Source organism: Gymnoscopelus braueri (genome assembly GCF_963280865.1).
Source record: "Gymnoscopelus braueri genome assembly, chromosome: 23".
Lineage (NCBI taxonomy): Eukaryota > Metazoa > Chordata > Actinopteri > Myctophiformes > Myctophidae > Gymnoscopelus > Gymnoscopelus braueri.
In genome coordinates this window covers 34,884,747-34,904,213 of record NC_137625.1, presented here as the reverse complement: position 1 = coordinate 34,904,213, position 19,467 = coordinate 34,884,747, and the positions used below count along the sequence as shown (strand labels likewise).

The 19,467-nt window shown below is 41.7% G+C and overlaps 1 protein-coding gene across 1 annotated transcript; it reads right to left on the bottom strand.

The window, feature by feature from the left end:
* Positions 1–567: 567 nt before the first annotated feature.
* Positions 568–18,491, bottom strand: cax1 (cation/H+ exchanger protein 1; the record flags this gene model as incomplete). Its single annotated transcript, XM_080421197.1, has 21 exons — positions 568–953; positions 1,485–1,593; positions 1,698–1,776; positions 2,443–2,537; positions 3,547–3,680; positions 4,255–4,382; positions 4,980–5,017; positions 5,993–6,111; positions 6,421–6,520; positions 7,374–7,557; positions 9,471–9,612; positions 10,196–10,295; positions 10,797–10,982; positions 11,545–11,736; positions 13,926–13,987; positions 14,403–14,519; positions 14,804–14,912; positions 15,418–15,548; positions 16,540–16,560; positions 16,659–16,814; positions 18,461–18,491. 21 exons carry the CDS (start codon positions 18,489–18,491, stop codon positions 880–882), a joined length of 2,307 nt encoding a protein of 768 aa, XP_080277323.1. The 3' UTR covers positions 568–879.
* Between the last annotated feature and the right edge of the window lie 976 nt (positions 18,492–19,467).

The following is a 19,467-nucleotide window of genomic DNA, read 5'->3' as shown; positions in this document are numbered from 1 at the left end:
TTTTTAAAACTTTTCTTTTTACAAAAATGACAGATTCTTTCCAGGTCTAAATGGGTTAAACCCCCTCCCCTTCTGCCCAAGCTTCCTGTGTGCATGACATCACAGCCGCCATGTTTTTAACGCTACGTTGCTTTTTCACAGACTCCAAACCCTCACTTTGTGTCAAAACAGTCTTAAAATGGGAAACTCAGATGTTGAGCTGTATTTGTGGATGTGTTTTGAGTTGAGTCAATAAAAATAAACAGTTGATAGATTTTTGGTTTCACCCCCCCCCCCCCCCCCCAACCACACAGATTTTTGTTTCACCCCACCACACACACACACACACACACACACACACAGAGCATACAATGTTGGTAGTTGAATATCTTTAAGTCCAGCAGTGTGATATAAACCAGACAGCAGCTTTAGAAGTACAGACATTACAATATGACCGTTACCAACCCTGTATAACAAAAACATTTTGTCTTGATATAAAACATATCTGTCCGTGAGTCCGTGACACAACAATGTCAAAATTGGGAGTTTCAATTAGACTACAAACAAGATTTGAGGCTTTCAACACATACACACGGTTTATGCCTGGCTTCCTTCTTTACATCTTGCAGTGAGCGATGTCGTCGGTACCGTTCGTTCACATGATACACGGAACACTCAAAACAAGCAAACACCTGCTAAATACGACTTGGGTCACATGATAATACTCAGAGTTGACCAGAAGGACTGACCAAATGCACAATTAGTACCATCACATGCATGTTCTTCTTACAGTGTGGGTGCATGGGTCATATGGTTAGCTGTGCAGGTACCACTGGTCCTTGGAGATACCACTGAATAATGCATCTTTAGAACAGAACAGGTCGTGGGACAGCGAGGGTGTCAACATGAGCGAGGAGACGGGGCGAAGAAGTACAGAGCCAGGAGGATGAGGTAGACCACCACCAGAGCCGTTCCTGAGGGCGAAACACAACCGATGGTCAATACCAAGGTTATTATATCGTTGCTGTCGGGGCAGAAACCTCCCATCTCCAGGTTCTAACTTTTTGTCTTTTTTCTTAACCCATTAAGACCGGGAACGCTTCTGCGTGTCATTTTTTGATTCCTTTGGCTATTAAAAAATAGCCAAGTGCCGTGCTATGAGATTGTAGATTTGCTATTTTGGAAAATTTGTGCAAATCTTTTAATATACATATATGTTTTAAGCGAACATTTGTAACTCAAATCTTATTGCTTCTGGGAATTTTACAAATGTCTTCTAAATCCTAACAGTTAAACAAAAATTATGTCGCTATATATCAGTGGTTCTTAAAACATTTTCATGTCAAGGACCTCCCAAAATGATATGCATTTGGCCACAGACCCACATCTGAAAATATTTTGTTCCAGGGACCCCCAGAAGCAAAGATTTGAGTAAAAAAAAAAATGTGTGTGTGTGTGTGTGTGTGTGTGTGTGTGTGTGAATCATGTTCTTTTCATTTCTTTACCCTGAAAGTAGTCACATTTCCCATCCATGAAGATGTAGTTGACCACGATGACGCTGAAGATGCTGGCCCACAGATGGATGTCACTGAACACCAGGACGAATCCCACGTCCTGCAAAATAAGAGTCACCCAAGTCAGAGACACACTTCTACTAACAGACCTAAAGCCTGAGCCTTAAAAAACGGGACGTTGCTTGATGTTCATTGAAAACTTACGTAGATGGAATTGAAGAGGATGAGCAGAGGGATCTGAATCATGCACACCTGCACAGCGATACAGCTGCCCACTTCAAGGCTGAAAACAAAACAAGTTCAAGTGATAGAAGTTCACATGGAAGTCCAAATATGGTGTTTTCTGTATTATGTATTTTTCCTAATCGACCTCATGGTGGTGCTACACAAGGCCGCTTTCCTTAACCCATTCAATCCGGGAACACATCAGTGTCATTTCAGATTTGAGCTATAACCATTATTTTATACTTTGGCTATTAAAAAATAGCAGATCCACAAGCTCTGTTTCACGCTACGAGCTTGTAGATCTGCTATTTGTGCAAATCTTTGAATGCATATATTTTTCTAAACAACATTTTTAACTCAAATCTTTCCTTCTGGAGGTCCCTGGAACAAAATATTTTACAAATGTTCGCTTAAAAAAATATGTATTCAAAGATTAGATTTTTTTCACGATTTTTTCAAAAATAGCAGATTTACAAGCTCATAGCACGGCACTCGGTGCCGCGCTATGAGCTTTATATCTGCTATTTTTGAATAGCCAAAGACATCTAAAATGACACAGGTGCGTTCTCGGATTGAATGGGTTTATTAGGTACAAATGATCTCATGAGTCAATGAGCGTCACAGAGGGTGGTTTGAGATTCCTTAACCGTTTGCTTGTGATTGGCTTACAAAATGAGTGGCAACCAGCACCAGTGTACTGCGGCCATGATACAGCAGCTCTTACCTCAAGCTGATGTTGTTTTGCAGGGCGAACTGGATCCCGTTGACGATCTCAGGGAGCTCAGGCACCATGGCCAGGACCGTCACACCGATGAAGTACTGAAAACATGAGGACATCGTTCAATTCATCCATTAAGACCGGGAACGTATATCGTGTCATTTTAAGATTTCTTTGGCCATTAAAAAATAGCAGATATACAAGCTCATAGTGCGGCACTAAGTGCCGCGCTATGAGCTTGTAGATCTGCTATTTTTGTGAAAAATCTTGGACAATTTGTGCAAATATTTGAATATATATATATTTTTTTAAAAGCAAACATTTGTAACTCAAATCTTTGCTTCTGGGGGTCCCTGGAACAATATTTTGAGATGGGGGGTTCGCGGCCAAATACATATGGAAAGGTTGAAGCATCAATGATATAGCAACATACCGTTAGGATTTAGAAAAATGTTTTAGATATGTATTTGGCCGCGGACCCCCATGAAGCAAAGATTTGAGTTACAAATGTTCGATTAAAAATATATATATTCAAAGACCTGCACAAATGTTCATGATTTAAAAAAAAAATAGCAGATCTACAATCTCGTAGCGCGTAGGCTCTAATCTTAAAATAATAAGCGAAAGTAGCCCATCTGCAAGCCCTCAATGCGTCTGTGACGCTACTTTCGCTGCGCAACATGCTTCCATAGAAGACATGCTGGCTTCTATGGCATTGGTTCTCAAAGTGGGGTCCGGGGACCCCCAGGGGTCCAGCTAAATTAGTTAATATAGTGTCACAATCATTTTAACCATATTTTATATTTCTTGGCTATTCAAAAATAGCAGATCTACAAGCTCATAGCGCGGCACTGAGCTACAGTATGATGAGCTTGTAGATCTGCCATTTTTGAAAAATCGTGAAAACTTTTAAAGCCAACATTTGTAACTCAAATCTTTGCTTCTGGGGGGTCCCTGGAAGTTTGTAACAACATATTTTGATATTTACATATCATTTTGGGGGTCCTTGACATGAAAAAGTTTGAGAACCACTGTTCTATGGAATCCAAATGACTGAAATCAGTCGTGGCGACTGAGAACTTTGATCCATGTGTCACTGTTCATGTGAACCTGGTTGATGAAGGGGTTATTCAGGATGGGCTGGATGTTCTCCGTGGTGAGGTCAGCACAGGCGGCCATCAGCAGCGTGGCCACGATCAGCACGGACAGCGCTCTCCACCGGGACCAGTGGACCACATGGTGGCCTGCCGGGAAACACAAACACACACCAAAGCCTGAGACCAGTAGCTGGTAGATCTGTTCTTTTGGGCAAGTGCAAGGTTTGTTATAATTTTGCGCTGCATGCATGCATGCATACATGCATACACATATATATATATACATATATATTATTATATATCTTTTTGAAAATACATTGGCTATTTTCAAATAGCCAATGTATATATTGGTTTAAACTTTAAAGTGCCCATGTAGCCTAGCCCTAGTCGCTTCTTTTGGGGCTTGTTGTCAGACCTGGCTGCTTATTTCTCTCTCAAAATCTGGCAACAGTGCCTTAAGGTCCACTCTCCCTCCTCCCTGTCACACGCTTGCATGCAGGAACACAAACTCCCAAGCAGCGCATGCACGGAGTAAAGGTCGCTTCCTCACTCCCCGAGACTCACGAGCACGTGTGCATGCACGCAAACACCGCCCCCACACACACACCTGTTCCATGGCTGGTGGTAGTAGAAGTAATGGTACTATTAATGCTTGCGTTGTCTGTCTTCAAATGGTCAGTGGTGACCTTGCCGTTTGTCGTGCCCTCTTTTGGGTACTGACCAGGACCTTGGCCTCCTTGGCCATCGCTGATGTGGATGTCGTAGATGTGGGAGTGGGTCTTCAGCGTGAAGATGAGGCCGATCAGGTACGCAGCGGGTAGCATCACTGCGATGGTGTAGACCAACGGCCTGGAGGAACACAAGAGATATTTGACCCAATATCTCTTTACAGGTCTCTCTAAAAAATCTATCAGACGACTGCAGTTGATTCAGAACGCTGCTGCTTGAGTCCTTACAAATACCAAGACAGTGGAGCATATCACTCTAGTTCTTAAATCCTTACACTGGCTCCCTGTATGTCAAATAATTGATTTCAAAATACTACTGTTGTTCTATAAAGTTTTACAGTACGATATCATGAACCATTCAGAATATCTCTCAGGTCATCTGGGAAAGGCCTGCTTTCAGTCCCTAAAACCCAAAATAGACGTGTAAAAGCAGCATTTAGTTTTTATGCTCCACATACCTGGAACAAACTCCCAGAAAACTGCAGGTCTGCTGCTGCTCTTATTTCTTTTAAAACACAACTAGAGACCTTTCTGATTGTTGCTACCTTTGAGACACTGTAATGTTAATTTTGTGTTTCCTTTGTTTGATATTCTGTGTAAAGCACGTTGAATTGCCTTGCTGTAGAAATGTGCAATACAAATACAACTGCCTTGCCAATGTTTTGTTCTTCCATTCACTTCTCAAAGTGCTGACATCTTCTAGAAGTACTGTACTTACTCTATGTGAGATAGAACCCATGGCTGGCTTGCTTGAGACTGTCAACAAAAACAAAATTTACATAAATCATACAAGCGATGCAGCCAAGCTTCATAATTTAAAGGAAAAAACAATTACACTGAAATATATGGACTGTGAGAGTCATGCAGGTATAATCTTAACACATTGGGTGCCAGAGGTTTATTAAAATATTATACTTTGAGTGCCAGGACTTTTTAAACATTTTGAACCTTTTTCAAGTAGTCACAAAATATTTTCAGTGATCACCGTCCTCACGGTGATCCCCTCATTACACACATACAGGTCTCGTACAATCGGGGGGAAAAAATTTAAAACATTCGGAAATCCATTCCATAGTTGCAGCCAGTTGAAAATAGTTAAATTAACATTGTAAAAAAAAAAAGTGCACAGGAGCCGAGATACAGGTTTTTGAAGTCATAAGTTAACCAGGAGGTGGATTGGAGTCTAAATCTTGTAGGAGTGATATTTCCTGTTGCTGTGAAGGAAAAAAAAAAAAAAAAATAAAAAAAACGTATAAAATTTTTCAAAAACCGTATATATACGGTTTTGGCACTCAACGTTAGTATGCGCAAAACCGTATATATACGGTTTTGGCACCCAATGTGTTAACAGAGGGAACAATTCAACCATTTTGATCCAAATGTCAAAGCTACGGAACAGAATGCAGCAGCAAATCACGTGATCGCTTGTTATTCGATTTGGAAAAAATGCTTTCTCTCCGTCTGTTGCTTTTTGGCAAAAACAACCTACATTCAACTGCCCACATCTATGGAGTGGATGATCCCCCCTTAGATTTTTCAAAAGTTAGTGAAAACACTACGCTGGCAGTGGCTGAGCAAATTATGTTTAATTTCTGGCAGTCAAAGAGTTGATACTGCAAAACCTTTTCTCAGCTCATCTTATAGCCAGTAACAAACTAGGACTGCACTCTCCCTACCTGAAAACAAGTTTTTGACAAGTACCAAAAAGAACGCGCTGTGATGGTAGCCTACCATGTCATAATGACAGTCCTTGCACATAAAGGGTGCCGTGGTGTTTCCAGGGACGCTGGTACATTCATCACAGATCAGATTACCGTAGCTCTTGGAGAACAGAGTGGGAGCGAACACACCTGTAGAAAGACAACATTAAACACATCTAGAGAAAAACAACAGCATTAAACACACCTAGAGAAAAACAACAGCATTAAACACACCTAGAGAAAGACATTAAGGTAACAACATCTAGGTATTAAACATTACAGAAAAACAACATTACACCTCATCGTCAAACACACCAAGAGAAACCAACATTATCTAATCAAATTAAACACACCTAGAGAAAACAAAACTACATAACATATGGTGTTACAGCTTGAGAACATGTGTACATGCCTCCTATAGATCTGTTGGTGGCAATATAGTTTGAGATACGTACATACCTCCTACAGATATGAAGAGTAGCGCTGAGCTCACACCAGCCGAGCGGCTGTTGAAGCGTTGTTCTCTGTGTTTAATGCCCCCAATGATCATACAGATCCCCTGGACACACACAGTCAACATGAAGAGAGCATGAGATAACACAAAACAGTCAACATGAACAGAGCATGAGAGAACACAAATCCTATCAAAATTGTTCATAGATGGTAAAGTGCCTGCCCACCACCGCAGAGGTTGTGGGTTCGAATCCACCGTGGTGCATCCGGCTTTGTCGAGTATCTACACGAACACAATTGGCCCGTTTTTGGAGGAGGGAAGCCGGGCGGGGAGGAGGGTGATAAGTGTCATTGCACGTACTCCTACGGGCTGTGACTGTGCATTCAGTCATGGCTGGGGGAGGAGTAAAACGAACGAAGGCTCTATGTCCTCCCGGTGGGGGCTCCTCACTGGCAGGTGAGTCAGTAGGATACAACAGCAGTGACAACACAGCAAGTGGGTGGGGAGGAATTCATTGGCATAACGACAAAAAAAAAGGAAATAAGAACTGACCGACGGCTCAGGAATCAAGACAGGCTGGATGCACCACTAGCAGATTAGCCGCATTACTAACCCAAACGGCATACTGTATCATTATCTACTGTACTCCATAAATACATCTTTGAGAAGTTACCCTTCAATGGAGCATCATCGTCTGTCTGTCATTGCTAGAGATGTCAAAATGCTGAGATCAAATTTAGTCAGAAATCATCTTCCTGCCGTTTCCACCCAGAGTCCCAATTTCATGATCTAAAGTTAAACAGCACTGAAGAACACAGAAGTACCACCCAGTAGAGAGCCAAACAGCTCCACCAGTTTGTTTCACTTTACAGGTTTAGTACCACTAACAAAGTGTGATGTAGTGTCGAGTAGTGATCTAACCTGCCCATCATTATCATCATCATCATCAGATACTCACAGGGATGAAGAGGATACATCCCAGCAGGGTGCCAGTGAGGGCAGCCTTGACGATCTCTTCGAAACACTTGGTGCCGGCGTTGTGGCCCTGGAGGAGAGCCGTGATATAGAAGGTCATCTCTGTGATGGAACCAAAGGTGGCGTTGACCACCGCCCCCACGGCAAAGCTACTCTGTGCAGAAAGGCTGGGACACACACACACACACACACGGAAAAAACAACAAAAAATGTCTTAAGGTGTTGGGTCACCACGAGCCACCATGTGAGAACTCAACTGTAATCCATGTGTTCTCTTGGTGTATGGCACACATGCACTCGCACACACGTGGAAAATATGATGACGGATGACACCTCTGACCATGTAACTTTTTCCACACATCTCTGTAGACCAGTGCATATATGATTTTTGCCCCCACTGAACTCTTATGTGCTATGCGATGTGAGAGTGCGGTCTAGCCAACACCAACTCAGGAGAGTGTGGAGGGCAGCGATTCAGGAGTCCCATCTAGCATCAGGGTCTTGAGCTCTACACTGTGTTGTTAGCCAAGCTGTCGCACCACAGTGCATCTACTGTACATAGGTGGTGTGCCTCTTGCCTTTCCTGGCTTTGACCCGAGTTTGCTCCCACAGTGTCAGTTTGCGTGCCAATGGTTCCGGGTGCCTGACAGTGCCCCGACAGCCTCATCCTTCTTAAATGTGCATGTCTTTGTAATGAGCGGTTTATTCACTGCAACCCTATACTAGAACATCCCTCTCTATGTAATTATAGGTGAATTGCTGATAGCCGATCTTCTAGTTTCGAAAACCTTAATTGAATATTTAAAAAAAAAACTTCTCTTTTGGGGTCCCTGGCATAAAATAAATCTATGTGGAGAGATGCTCCTGTTAATTAAATACTAATCTCTCAAGAACAGATTCTGCTCTGCGTTTAGTCAAAAACAGCAGAGGGCGCTGTTTTTCCTTTTCATTTGGCGCTGTGTTCCCAGATTGATTAAATACATGATACTGACTGACTACATAGATATTCTCTCATCTCAGCCTTTATCATTTCAAGAGCATAACTCCAGCTTTAAAAATCAGAGAAAGTAATAAAACCCTGCAGTTCTGGAGGTTTTTATTTTGGCATTTTGTGAAAAAGGCAGAGGGAGCACATAAAAGGCCCTTACATGCCAGTTCCAGCTACCACCTCTGGGGGGTGCCACAGATCTATTATGATGACCTGGTAGACCAGACAGTCCTTTCCTCCTCAACCAACCAGTTTGACCCAATATCCCAGACCCCCCCAAACATAGCCCTCAATAACTAACTTTTTCATGTGAAGGACCCCCAAAATTTGTCCTTTGACCCCCCGTCTTAAAAATATATTGTGCCAGGGACCACCAGAAGCAAAGATTTGAGTTAAAATAATATTATATTAAAGTTTTGCAAACATTTTACGAGTGTAAGTATAAAATAATGGTTAAAGTGGTTAAAATTATTGTGATGCTATATTAACTACTTTTGCTTGGGACCCCCTGGAACGTCCTCTGTTTACTGGTGCTAGATCCTGCAAGAGTGTTTCTGGGAAAGAGAAAGGTCGATAAAGTAGATTTTCTCCTGATTTGTCTCTCAAAACTTTTTGTATGAAAATCTTGGGAATATTGTGTGGCTTGTGACGATCGGGTCCAATATTTCGTTTAGTGACCATGAGGCTGTTCAGAAGCTGTGTTCACGTTCACTCTTCCATTGGAATTAATACACTCCAACCTGCTTTCAGTCTCCTAAAAAGGCGGCCACCTACTTCACGCAGATACAGGAAGTAAACCGGAGATGGTCTTTTTTTTTGTCTTAGGTTCCACTTCCGGCCGGCCAGATTGTTTTGCGATTGTGACAACTCTGTTCACTCCACTGGACCAATTATTTTCTTTTTTTCCAGTATAGTGGCGGATCATGGAGCTTTTTAATAGCTCCTGCAAGTTAGCAGCAAACACTAGCACAGGGATGCCAACATTGGACTGTCAGAATCCAGGAGATTGGTTGGGGCCGTGGCCCCCGAATTTTTTTAACAGAGTAGATGTATCGGGATCAGACACAAAAATCCAGTGTTAGAAGACTTTACCTGGCAATGCCCATTCCAATGAAGTAGGAAAGAGGGATGATGGAACAGATGGCTGTGGCAAACTTCATCTCTGAACTCGTATAAACATTGCCACGATCCATGTACCCAATTATCAGTGTCACCACTACCAGAAGCAGCATGTCTGCAGGACAGTGGAGTTATGGACTAAAGACTGATTACACAGTACTGATTGTAGCTTGACTGTGCATTCAGTCATGGTATACAAGTTCATTAGTAATGCATTCATTGTAGTGCTTTCTGCTCCGTTTATTTGACTTGATGTGGGGGTGGGGAAATAGCCATGATATAGCCATGGACAATGAAAGTATACAGATATGGAAAATACAACGGCTAATGCTGATTGGATTGACTCTAGCTGGTTCCATACAAAATGTAATTTTTAGATTTAAAGCAGCCGGTTCAGTATTTGTTGGATCTGTAGCCAGGAAGAACCACCATGATTCATTGTCCAAGTCCATAGACACAGGGCCCTATCTTGCGCACTACCATATGCCAAAACTTTAAAGCATTTTTTTACGATTTTGAAAAACATTTTAAAATCATAAAAATGGCTGATATACATCGACACATTGTGATCTTGTAGATCAGCTATTTGAACTAGCATAAGGGGTAAGGCGGCGCGCAAGATAGGGCCTGTACTGTGATTTGCTGAAATGTAGTCCACCAGTGTTAAAATGAGCCCATATATCAGTTTAAAAGGATACTGAGAGCGAACATGTGGATTCCCTGAAACGTGTATTTGTAATAGTACACATTAAAGGCACGGTAGCAGCACAGGATCACCTTGGTTTCACATCCATGGAGCTGCAACAGAAAACGCATGACACTCATTTTACAAAGTCACATACCAATTGAAAACTGACCCTTTATCATCACATTTTCAACAGCGAAGAGAAGATGAAAAGAAAATTGGGTTGGCCACGTTCAAATAGTATAAATAAAGGGGAAATATTTTCCTTTGCCTTGATTATATATTAACCCATTAAAACGGGGAAAGCAGAATTTAGAACAGCGGTTTAGAACAGTGGTTCTGAAAAATAGCAGATCTACAAGCTCACAGCTTCTACATCTGCTATTTTTGAAGCGTCTTGAAAGTATTTTTTAACACAAATCTTCTCTTCTGGTGGGGGGGGGTCCCTAGCACAAAACATTTTCAGATGGGGGTCCGCAGCCAAATACATATCATTTTGGGGGTCCTTGGGGGCACGAAAAAGCTTGAGAACTGCTGATTTAGAAGGCATATCTAGAATCGGCCTCAGGTCTTAATGGTTTAAACTGCAGATATTTCAGGAAAGCAACACGTACGTTTTTGGGCGTGTGGATGTGGATGTCTTCCGGGGGCATGAGGAGCACGGTGGCCAGGGTGCGGGCGTTCATCTTGGCCACAGGAATGGTGAAGACCAGGAGCCAGGAGATGATGCAAACCAGAGAGTGGACCACGACCAGCACCGGATAGCCCGACAACAGCCACACCGCGGTACTGAATCGACACTAGGATGGATGACCAGTTGTATAAGTTGCCATTTTGATTATGGCTTGCACCTCTTGGTTCTCCTGCATCTCATGTCACTAAAAACTAAGCTTCAGACTCCCAAAACAAACTGATACGAGTACGACTACTTCTCGGCCTTAAGCCCGTGATCCACTTAATTCCAACACACTTTGTTAGTTTGCTATGGATCAGGGTAGAAGACAGGGTTAAGCAAAAATCACTGGGATTGGTATTTAAGATGGTCAAAGAGACAGTGCCCTCAATACCCTCATACCTGTCTAACTACTTCCCCAAAGTGAGTGACACCACACACAATTTTTGTATGCCATGTTGATTAATTGAATGGAGGACCGCAATGGAAACAAGTCCCAGGACTTTTTTGCCATCCTTTTTTTGTCATCCTTTTAGCCTTAATGTCTGACTGTACCTCGTGCCGTTTACATTTCTGACTAATACATCCAGGGATCAATAGAGGTTTATCTCTGTATAGAGAACTGACAGCATCCATTTTTAATGCTAAATGTTCTGGAAAAGCATTTACATCTTGATGGTTTTCCTCACCCAGTGATCAGAGCAGGGTTTCTTTTCCTGGGGCGGCGGGGGGACAGGGATTTCGATGGGGACCTCCAGGTGGACAGGCGAAGACACCGAGATGGGTGTGACGGGTGTGGAGTCCTTCACCCTGCCGAGGTCTTCTTTGTCTTCAGTGTCCACCTCCTCCTCCGCCTCGATCGCACTGCTGTTTGGGAACTCCTGTCCACACAAAGTAGCAGAAGAGAAAGGAAAGATTAGATTTAAATGATGTAAAGTAATCCAACTAATACCACCTCGTATCCTGTTAAATGTATATTCAGGATAATCCGTCTATCCCAAATGCAGATCTTCCTGCATCCTTTTGCTTTTCTTTTTTGCATTATCACAAAAAACACAAATTAAAACGACGAACGACGATCACACAGTCGAGCATGTCAGGATGCTGTGCAGTTACCATGGCGCACAACATGATTACAAACCTTAACCTTTGTATTCTGCATGAAGGAGCAGCAGACTGCTGTGTAAATTCACTACGCCAGAAAACGTCAAGCTTCAAATCAAGGTCTTTAACCTACTAGTATAAGGGCAGGTACAGACTGCAGGACCTTAAAGTGGTCGGGGGGTCATCTGATCGTTAAGCATTACACACTGCAGGAGTTTATTTCTTGAAATCGGCTGTCATATATCGTTGTGGTTTTCACACTATAGATTGATCCCCGACCAGGGATTACACACTGTAGGATAGTTCACTAGGATGGAGGATCTCCAGAGTCAGACCCAATACATACATTTGTGTTTATTCCAATTCATTTTAATCGACGTATCCCGTGATATGCCCCTCGATCTCCCTCTCTCTCTCTCTCTCGCACGTCAAGTGCGCAGAAGCAGTCAGTGACAGAGTTGCCATGTCCGCTTATTATAAGCGACTTTGGGATTGTTTTTCTGTAAAGTTGCTTGAAAGTGTAGTTGCTTTTTTGGCCTTGTTTCCTAATGTTGTTTGAACCAGTTGTTCTCAAATTTTCATGGCAAGGACCCCCAAATTAATATTTGTCCGCAGAGGCGCAGACCTCCCCCTTCTGAAAATATGTTGTGCCATAGACCCCCATACAAGATCTGCGTGGATTTGGAAAATATTTCCAAAACAAATTCCCCCCCAAGATTTCTTCTTTTAATACAACGTGAGCTCGTAGATCGTCTATTTTCAAGTATCCAATGTATTTGTATATAGGCTTCATGCATAGTCGCTTGTTGGGCTTGTTTTCACAAACCTGGTTGCGTATTTCTCTCGCAAAATCTGGCAACACACACACACACAGCTCGCTCTCTGTGTGTGTCTCTCTCTCTCTCTCTATCTATCTCTGTGCAATAGTCTCAAATAAACAGCCCCCTTCGAGCACGCTCGCTCACTCTCATTCTGTTTTATAATAATGTTTAACTTAATACAGGACTGGACAGTAACAATGCGGGGGATCTGTTTGTTGTGGTCAGGTCCACGACCTTCCATAGCCACGGTGGCTGTAATGTGCTCTCATTGGCTGTGGCGCTGATCTCCTCGCAGACCCCTTTCATACTGTATGATACTGTGAGATGTCTAGTCGGCGACATAGCTGAATATCTAACAGGGTAGTTATCTGAAAACGGTCGGAAAGCCATCGCAGAGCGGATAATCGCGGCTAGATCGTGTCGCTGAGCCTTTCACACACAGCGAGCATTATCTCGCCGATCAAAGGCCGATCTGCGTCAGATCGGGAGGTTTTGTCGGCGAGCGCCAAAAAAGGTCGCCGACAGCATTATCGGACCAAATATCCTGCAGTCTGTACCTGCCTTAAGGGACTATAAGTTCCTGTCACCACTCGCCAGTAGGCGGTTGTTATTATGACTATGATTAAAAATTGGCCAGCTGACATGTCTTCAGACCGGGACTCTCGACAAACCTGTGAAATATGGACAATATCTGACCTTGTGTTGTCCTCAAAACATCTCCATCTGGCTGTAAAGCCATTCAATCAAATCTCACAATCTTTCACAATAAAGCATCATCAAGGTCATAAGACGTCTCTGTCTGACCACTTCTGTGTGGATCTGGTCCCCCCGCTAGGAGGAGTACATCAAAGTTAAAAAAATAGAACTATTAGCATATAATCTCTGTCGGGTAGAAACCTCATATGTCCAAAACTGTAACTATTCAGGATTAAAATGTGAACGTAGCAAAAGCTGTAGTGTGATCAAGAGGGTCGTTAATTTACAACAAAAAAAAACACAAAAAGTTAGAATATTGAGACAAGAGGATTCTGCCCGACAGCAACGATATCATCCATGCGGCCAAATCAAACTAAAATAAAATATGAAAGAACTTGTGTCAAAACAACTAATACACTGTATAGATTACGGACCATGTATAATCTTACCCTCTGTATGGACTTCCCAAACGGCCATATAAAGTAAAAGGTCAACTTCCAACACAATTTCCCTGGGAAAAGAAAAGAGGAAAAAAAGCATATTTGCAATCAGCTTTTCATCGCCAATTATTTGAGATTTGTTGCATAATAATGTTTGTTGAAAAATGTTCATATATTTTCAAACAAATAACGGAAACAGCCGATCTACAAGCTCACAACTCATCACATCGTTCGTGAACAAGCCTTTTGGGCTCGTTTACAAACATTAAGCCTAAAAAGCCAAAATGATTTTTTATTATTATTATTATGTTCCAAAAAACACAAATAAGTGAACATGTAAACATACAGTAGATGCGATGTATCTTTAAAACCATTTTAGCTATATTATAAGTACCCAAAGTCGCTTTACATACACGAAGAAAAGAGGACTGAGATCCTCCGGTCAACCATATAGGGTTTAAGTGGTATGTGTAAACATAACGTTACCATAAGGAGCTCCGCAGATGGTCAGGAACATCAGAGGGCAAAGCAGCAAGTAGAACAGGGAGACCCACCATCCAAACAAAAACACATAGACTATGTTTCCAAAGGTGACCACGGAACCTGTACAGACAAATTATGAATGATTATTAACTAGGCTGAGATTATGACTGTAGGAAGGCCTATTCTATACGTTGGCTATACTCAAAAATAGCACATCTGCAACCTGATAAAGCTGAGGTTGAAGATCTATTTTAGATTTTTTAAATTTAAACAATTGTTTAAAAAAAGCTTGTGGTTAATAAAGTAAGTGTATTAGTCATTTATGTTGTCACTTTTCAATCAATAATTCAGATTTTGCATTGTTTAAGCAACATAAAATGAATAAAGAAGGAAGCCAGATGGACCTGCTTGAGGTTTCACCATGTTCACATCACAGTAGAGTTCTTTGACCACGGCGGACCGGTTCTCCATGGGTCTTTCAGTCACATGACCCTTCCACTTCCTGAAACCAAACTGGGAGGAAAACAAAGTTCAGACATGTAAAGACAGAGTTGAGTACCCTGACAACGGGTATTATAGGTTGATAGGTTCAGGATTTGTAGTGCCCCCCCCATCCAGTTATTACACTGGCCCGGGGCGCAGTCCGAAGAAAGAGAAGAGAAGGCGACAAGAGAAAAACAAAAGGACAAGACAAAGAAGACTAGACTAAGACAACAAGAACTCAGTCACACTGTCAGTCAGTCACGACAGGAGGGAGTAGTAAACACACACACACACACACACACACACAGAACACAAAACAACAAGTGAACCTAGGAGTACTCTGCATAACTGGAAGGACATGAATTCCCAACGGGCACTCGGTGCCGCGCTATGAGCTTGTATATCTGCTATTTTTGAAAAGCCAAAGAAATCTTAAAAAGACACTGATGCCTTCCCGGTCTTAAAGGGTTAATTCAATCCAAGAGTTGTCTGACTGACATAGAATATTCACGTCAGCATATTGTACAGCAGTTACCCTGTAGTTGTTGGCCTCTCTCATGGCCTCCACCTCGTTCTCGGCTCTGATGGTGGTCTTGGAGGTGCCCTCATGCCAGCCCTCCTCAGCATATTGTGACGGCGTGGAGCGGGCCGAGGTCCCCGAGTGAGCTGCAATGGACGTCACATCACTCAGAATAAATACACAATGTCACAGCACTCACAAGATATTGCCCGGTCCAAGTAGGACCGGGCAACATATCGATATTATATCTATATTGTGACTTAAGGATAGACATTATCTGGGATTTTGGATATCGTGATTCGTGACATGGCGTATTGATTGATTGCGTAACTGCTGTTTTAAAGCCGTTTTTTACTTTATACTTTCACTAATACCCTCAAAAAGCTTGTCACCAAAAAGTCTACTAATGGATGTTACATTATCACAATGTATTTTCAAAGTATTGTGACCATTAAAGGTAGGGTAAGTGATTTGCTTTGGTTAAAATAAGTGTTAAATAGCTCTATATTCTGATAGTACTCATTGCTATAGAGTGTTTGTTCAGTAAAAGGAGTCTCCTTGTCTCTCCACCTCTTTATTAAACAGAAAATGCATTTTCGTTTCATTTCCAATTTTATCCAATCAGGACAGAGAACTCAATCAGGATAGAGATTAAACAAGTGAAATTGGAAGTGATGACACTAAGAAATGAGCAGACAAAATTGGAATTGGAACTGGAACACTATACAAATTAAGCTTAAAAATGGGTACTTTCTCCTGATTGGCTGAGATTTGGACACCTACCGAAAATTTTATTTTCTGTTTATTAAAGAGCTGGAGAGACAGGGAGACATCCGTTACTGAAAAAACACTCTATAGCAATGATTACTATCAGAATATAGTATTTTAACCTTTTAACAAAATACTTTTTGTTTTAACCAAAAAATATCACTTACCCTACCTTTAAGTTGTGAAATGGATGCTTTAAACTAAAACAATAACGCTCGGCCCAAAACACGCTCGCCCCGGGTCAAATCCGGCGACCTCGGAACGGAACAATGCCTAAACCTAACCTTATTCCTAAACTTAACCTCACCTCGAGGTACCACCAGCAGACCTTTAGGTGAATAGAATAGGTCCAGAGAGAGGTGGCCTCACCTCGAGGTACCACCAGCAGACCTTTAGGTGAATAGAATAGGTACAGAGAGAGGTGGCCTCACCTCGAGGTACCACAAGCAGACCTTTAGGTGAATAGGTACAGAGAGAGGTGGTCTCACCTTGAGGTACCACCAGCAGACCTTTGGGTGAGTAGGTGCAGTAGTGGTGCCCGGCGTCCGAGTGACGAGCGCCCGGGGAGGGCGTCTCCGCTACGGCCAGGTCTGAGTGACGTCGCCGCGGATACCGCTGATGCTGTTCAGGCTCCCCATGGTGCTCTGAGGAACATGAGGAATCAAGAGGGGTTTGTTTTTAGAGTTTTGGTGTAGAGCAGTGGTTTTCAACCAGTGGTCCGGGGACCACCAGTGGTCCTTGAGGGGGTTCCAGGTGGTCCACAGCTAAATGATGGAGTTGGTAACCAAATGGACCCTTATTAGATCTTTAACTCTTGAGAGTGTAAAGTAAAATCAAACCAAATAGACCTGTATGGGTCCATTTGGTTTTTGGGGTCTGAGAGACTAAATCTCATCAAACGGTGGTCTGTGGCTCAAATGCAGAATAAATAATGACTATGAAAAGGGTTGAAAACCACTGGTGTAAAGGGAAAAAGAGCAGACCAAATACAGAGCCTATGGTCACTCAAGTTTACAAAGTATTGAGGGTTAAATGTCTGAAAATACACTTGAACATGAATCAAACATATATACCTGTATAATAGAAAAGATAATGTGTAAACAAATAAACAAAGAATGTGTTGGGACGAGCGGTCTTGCATTCTCTGCAAATCAATTTTATACAATATGTAGTGTGGGGGGGATCCCTGCTTCATCTCTCTCTCAGCTAAGGGGTCCTTAGCCTGAAAAAAACATTTAAGACCCCTGCAATACAGTATCAACAACATAGCACAGTAACGCACTGTACAGTGTTAGTGAAATAATACACAGACGACAGTAGAAACAGTATCCATGCAAACGACAAAGTCAGTATAATTAAGTTGCTACGGCAGTGGTCCTCAACCTTTTCAGGGAACAACCCCCCCCAAAATAATCATATTTGAACTTGGGACCCCCCAAAATAATCATATTTGAACTTGGGACCCCCCAAAATAATCATATTTGAACAGGGGACCCCCCTCCCTGACAAGCACTTGGAATTGTAGGAGTTGAGGCATTACATTTTGTTTGACTCGGTTCCACAGATAAATATTTTGAAAATAGAAGGGGTTGTGAGCTTGTAATTTAGATCTGCCATCCCTGTTCTCTCCTCCGCCGACCTTCTTCACGCCATCCACTTTAGCACCGACCGGCCTTCTTTACCAGCTTGTAACAGTCTGTTACTCTGTTTTAGTTCTTGTTCAGCAATTCTTGACAGCAATACGGACAGCACCAATTATCACAGACACTGACCGAACAAGCGATTTCAGTTCAAGCTCACTTTGTTCAGTGAACTGAACAACATTTTGCCGATGCCTTAGCTCTTGGCTTGGGCATTACTTTGTAACAAAAAAAATTGCATGGGTTTCCGAGGCTAGGACATTACTGAATCTGCACTGCAGGCCTCTCTCTCTCCCTCACAACTAGTGTATGGACATTATTTTCAGTTTAAGACATAAATCACGTCAAAATCCAAACATATCAGAGTGAAAAAGATGCAATGCAAGATCATGATCAGTTGTCTATATACACTAGACATAAGCAGACTACCATACAGTTATGAGTAGGTGACAGCGTCTTTTCCATATTAAGTGCCAATAATGTCAGACACAGAACAATATTTCATTAATTGTTTTGCCCTTCTTTTAGCCTTTGTAGTCCTCGCACACACATCTTATGGACAGCCCTTAGGTGACTGACACACACACAGTGAAGATAATAAAAACCAAAGTGCTGTAGTGGTGACTGGTATTGTGACATCCAGTCCAAACCTGATGCGCCGTAACTGTCCTGGGAAAACATCTGTGACTAACATGAACCTGCTGATGGTCATATGGAATGTAGTCTCCTGTCTGTGACTGACCACATTAAAAAAAAAACATTGGTGCAAGTACAAATCCTGGCTGACAAATAGCCTACCAGTGGTTCTCAAAATTGTTCATGTCAGAGGCAAATATTTTTACTCCACTACAATTATTTGAAAACTTTAGTTACTAGTTACTTTTTATTTATTTTGATTATTACAAAACATAATGTTAACCACTTCAGCCCTATATACATTTTGGCCATTTGAAAATAGCAGATCTACAAGCTCACAATGACATTGTGAGCTTGTAGATCTGCCATTTTCAAAGCATTTGTTAAACATTTTATACATTTGAAAACTTGTGAAACGGGACATTCTGCATAATGAGTACTTTCTACTTTTGGTACTTTAAGTACATTTTGATGCCAACACTTTTGTACTTTTACTCAAGTATTCTTTTATTCCAGACTTACTTGTAACAGAGTATTTCTACATTGCAGTATTGATTTTTTCCACCACTGATAGTAGCCTAGTGATCTATCCACAAGGGAAATGTAATTGAACTCCAACAAAAACAAATTTTTTATGTAGCGACCAAAAATGTACCCTTTTATAAAATTACTCAGATATTTTACTTAAGTAAAAGTATCAATACTGCAATGTAGAAATACTCTGTTACAAGTCCGGAATTCAAAATGTACTTGAGTAAATGTACAAAAGTATTGGTATCAACATTAAAGTACCAAAAGTAAAAAGTAGTCATTATGCAGAAGGTCCCATTTCACAAGTTTTCAAATGAAATGAAAATAGCAGTATTACAATATACATTATAATGTATGTTTTGTAATAATAATCTAAATCTACAAAGTAACTAAAGTTTTCCAATAATTGGAGTGGAGTAGAAAGTACAATATCTGCCTTTGAGATGTAGTGGAGAAGAAGTATAAAGTATTGAAGATTGGAAATACTCCA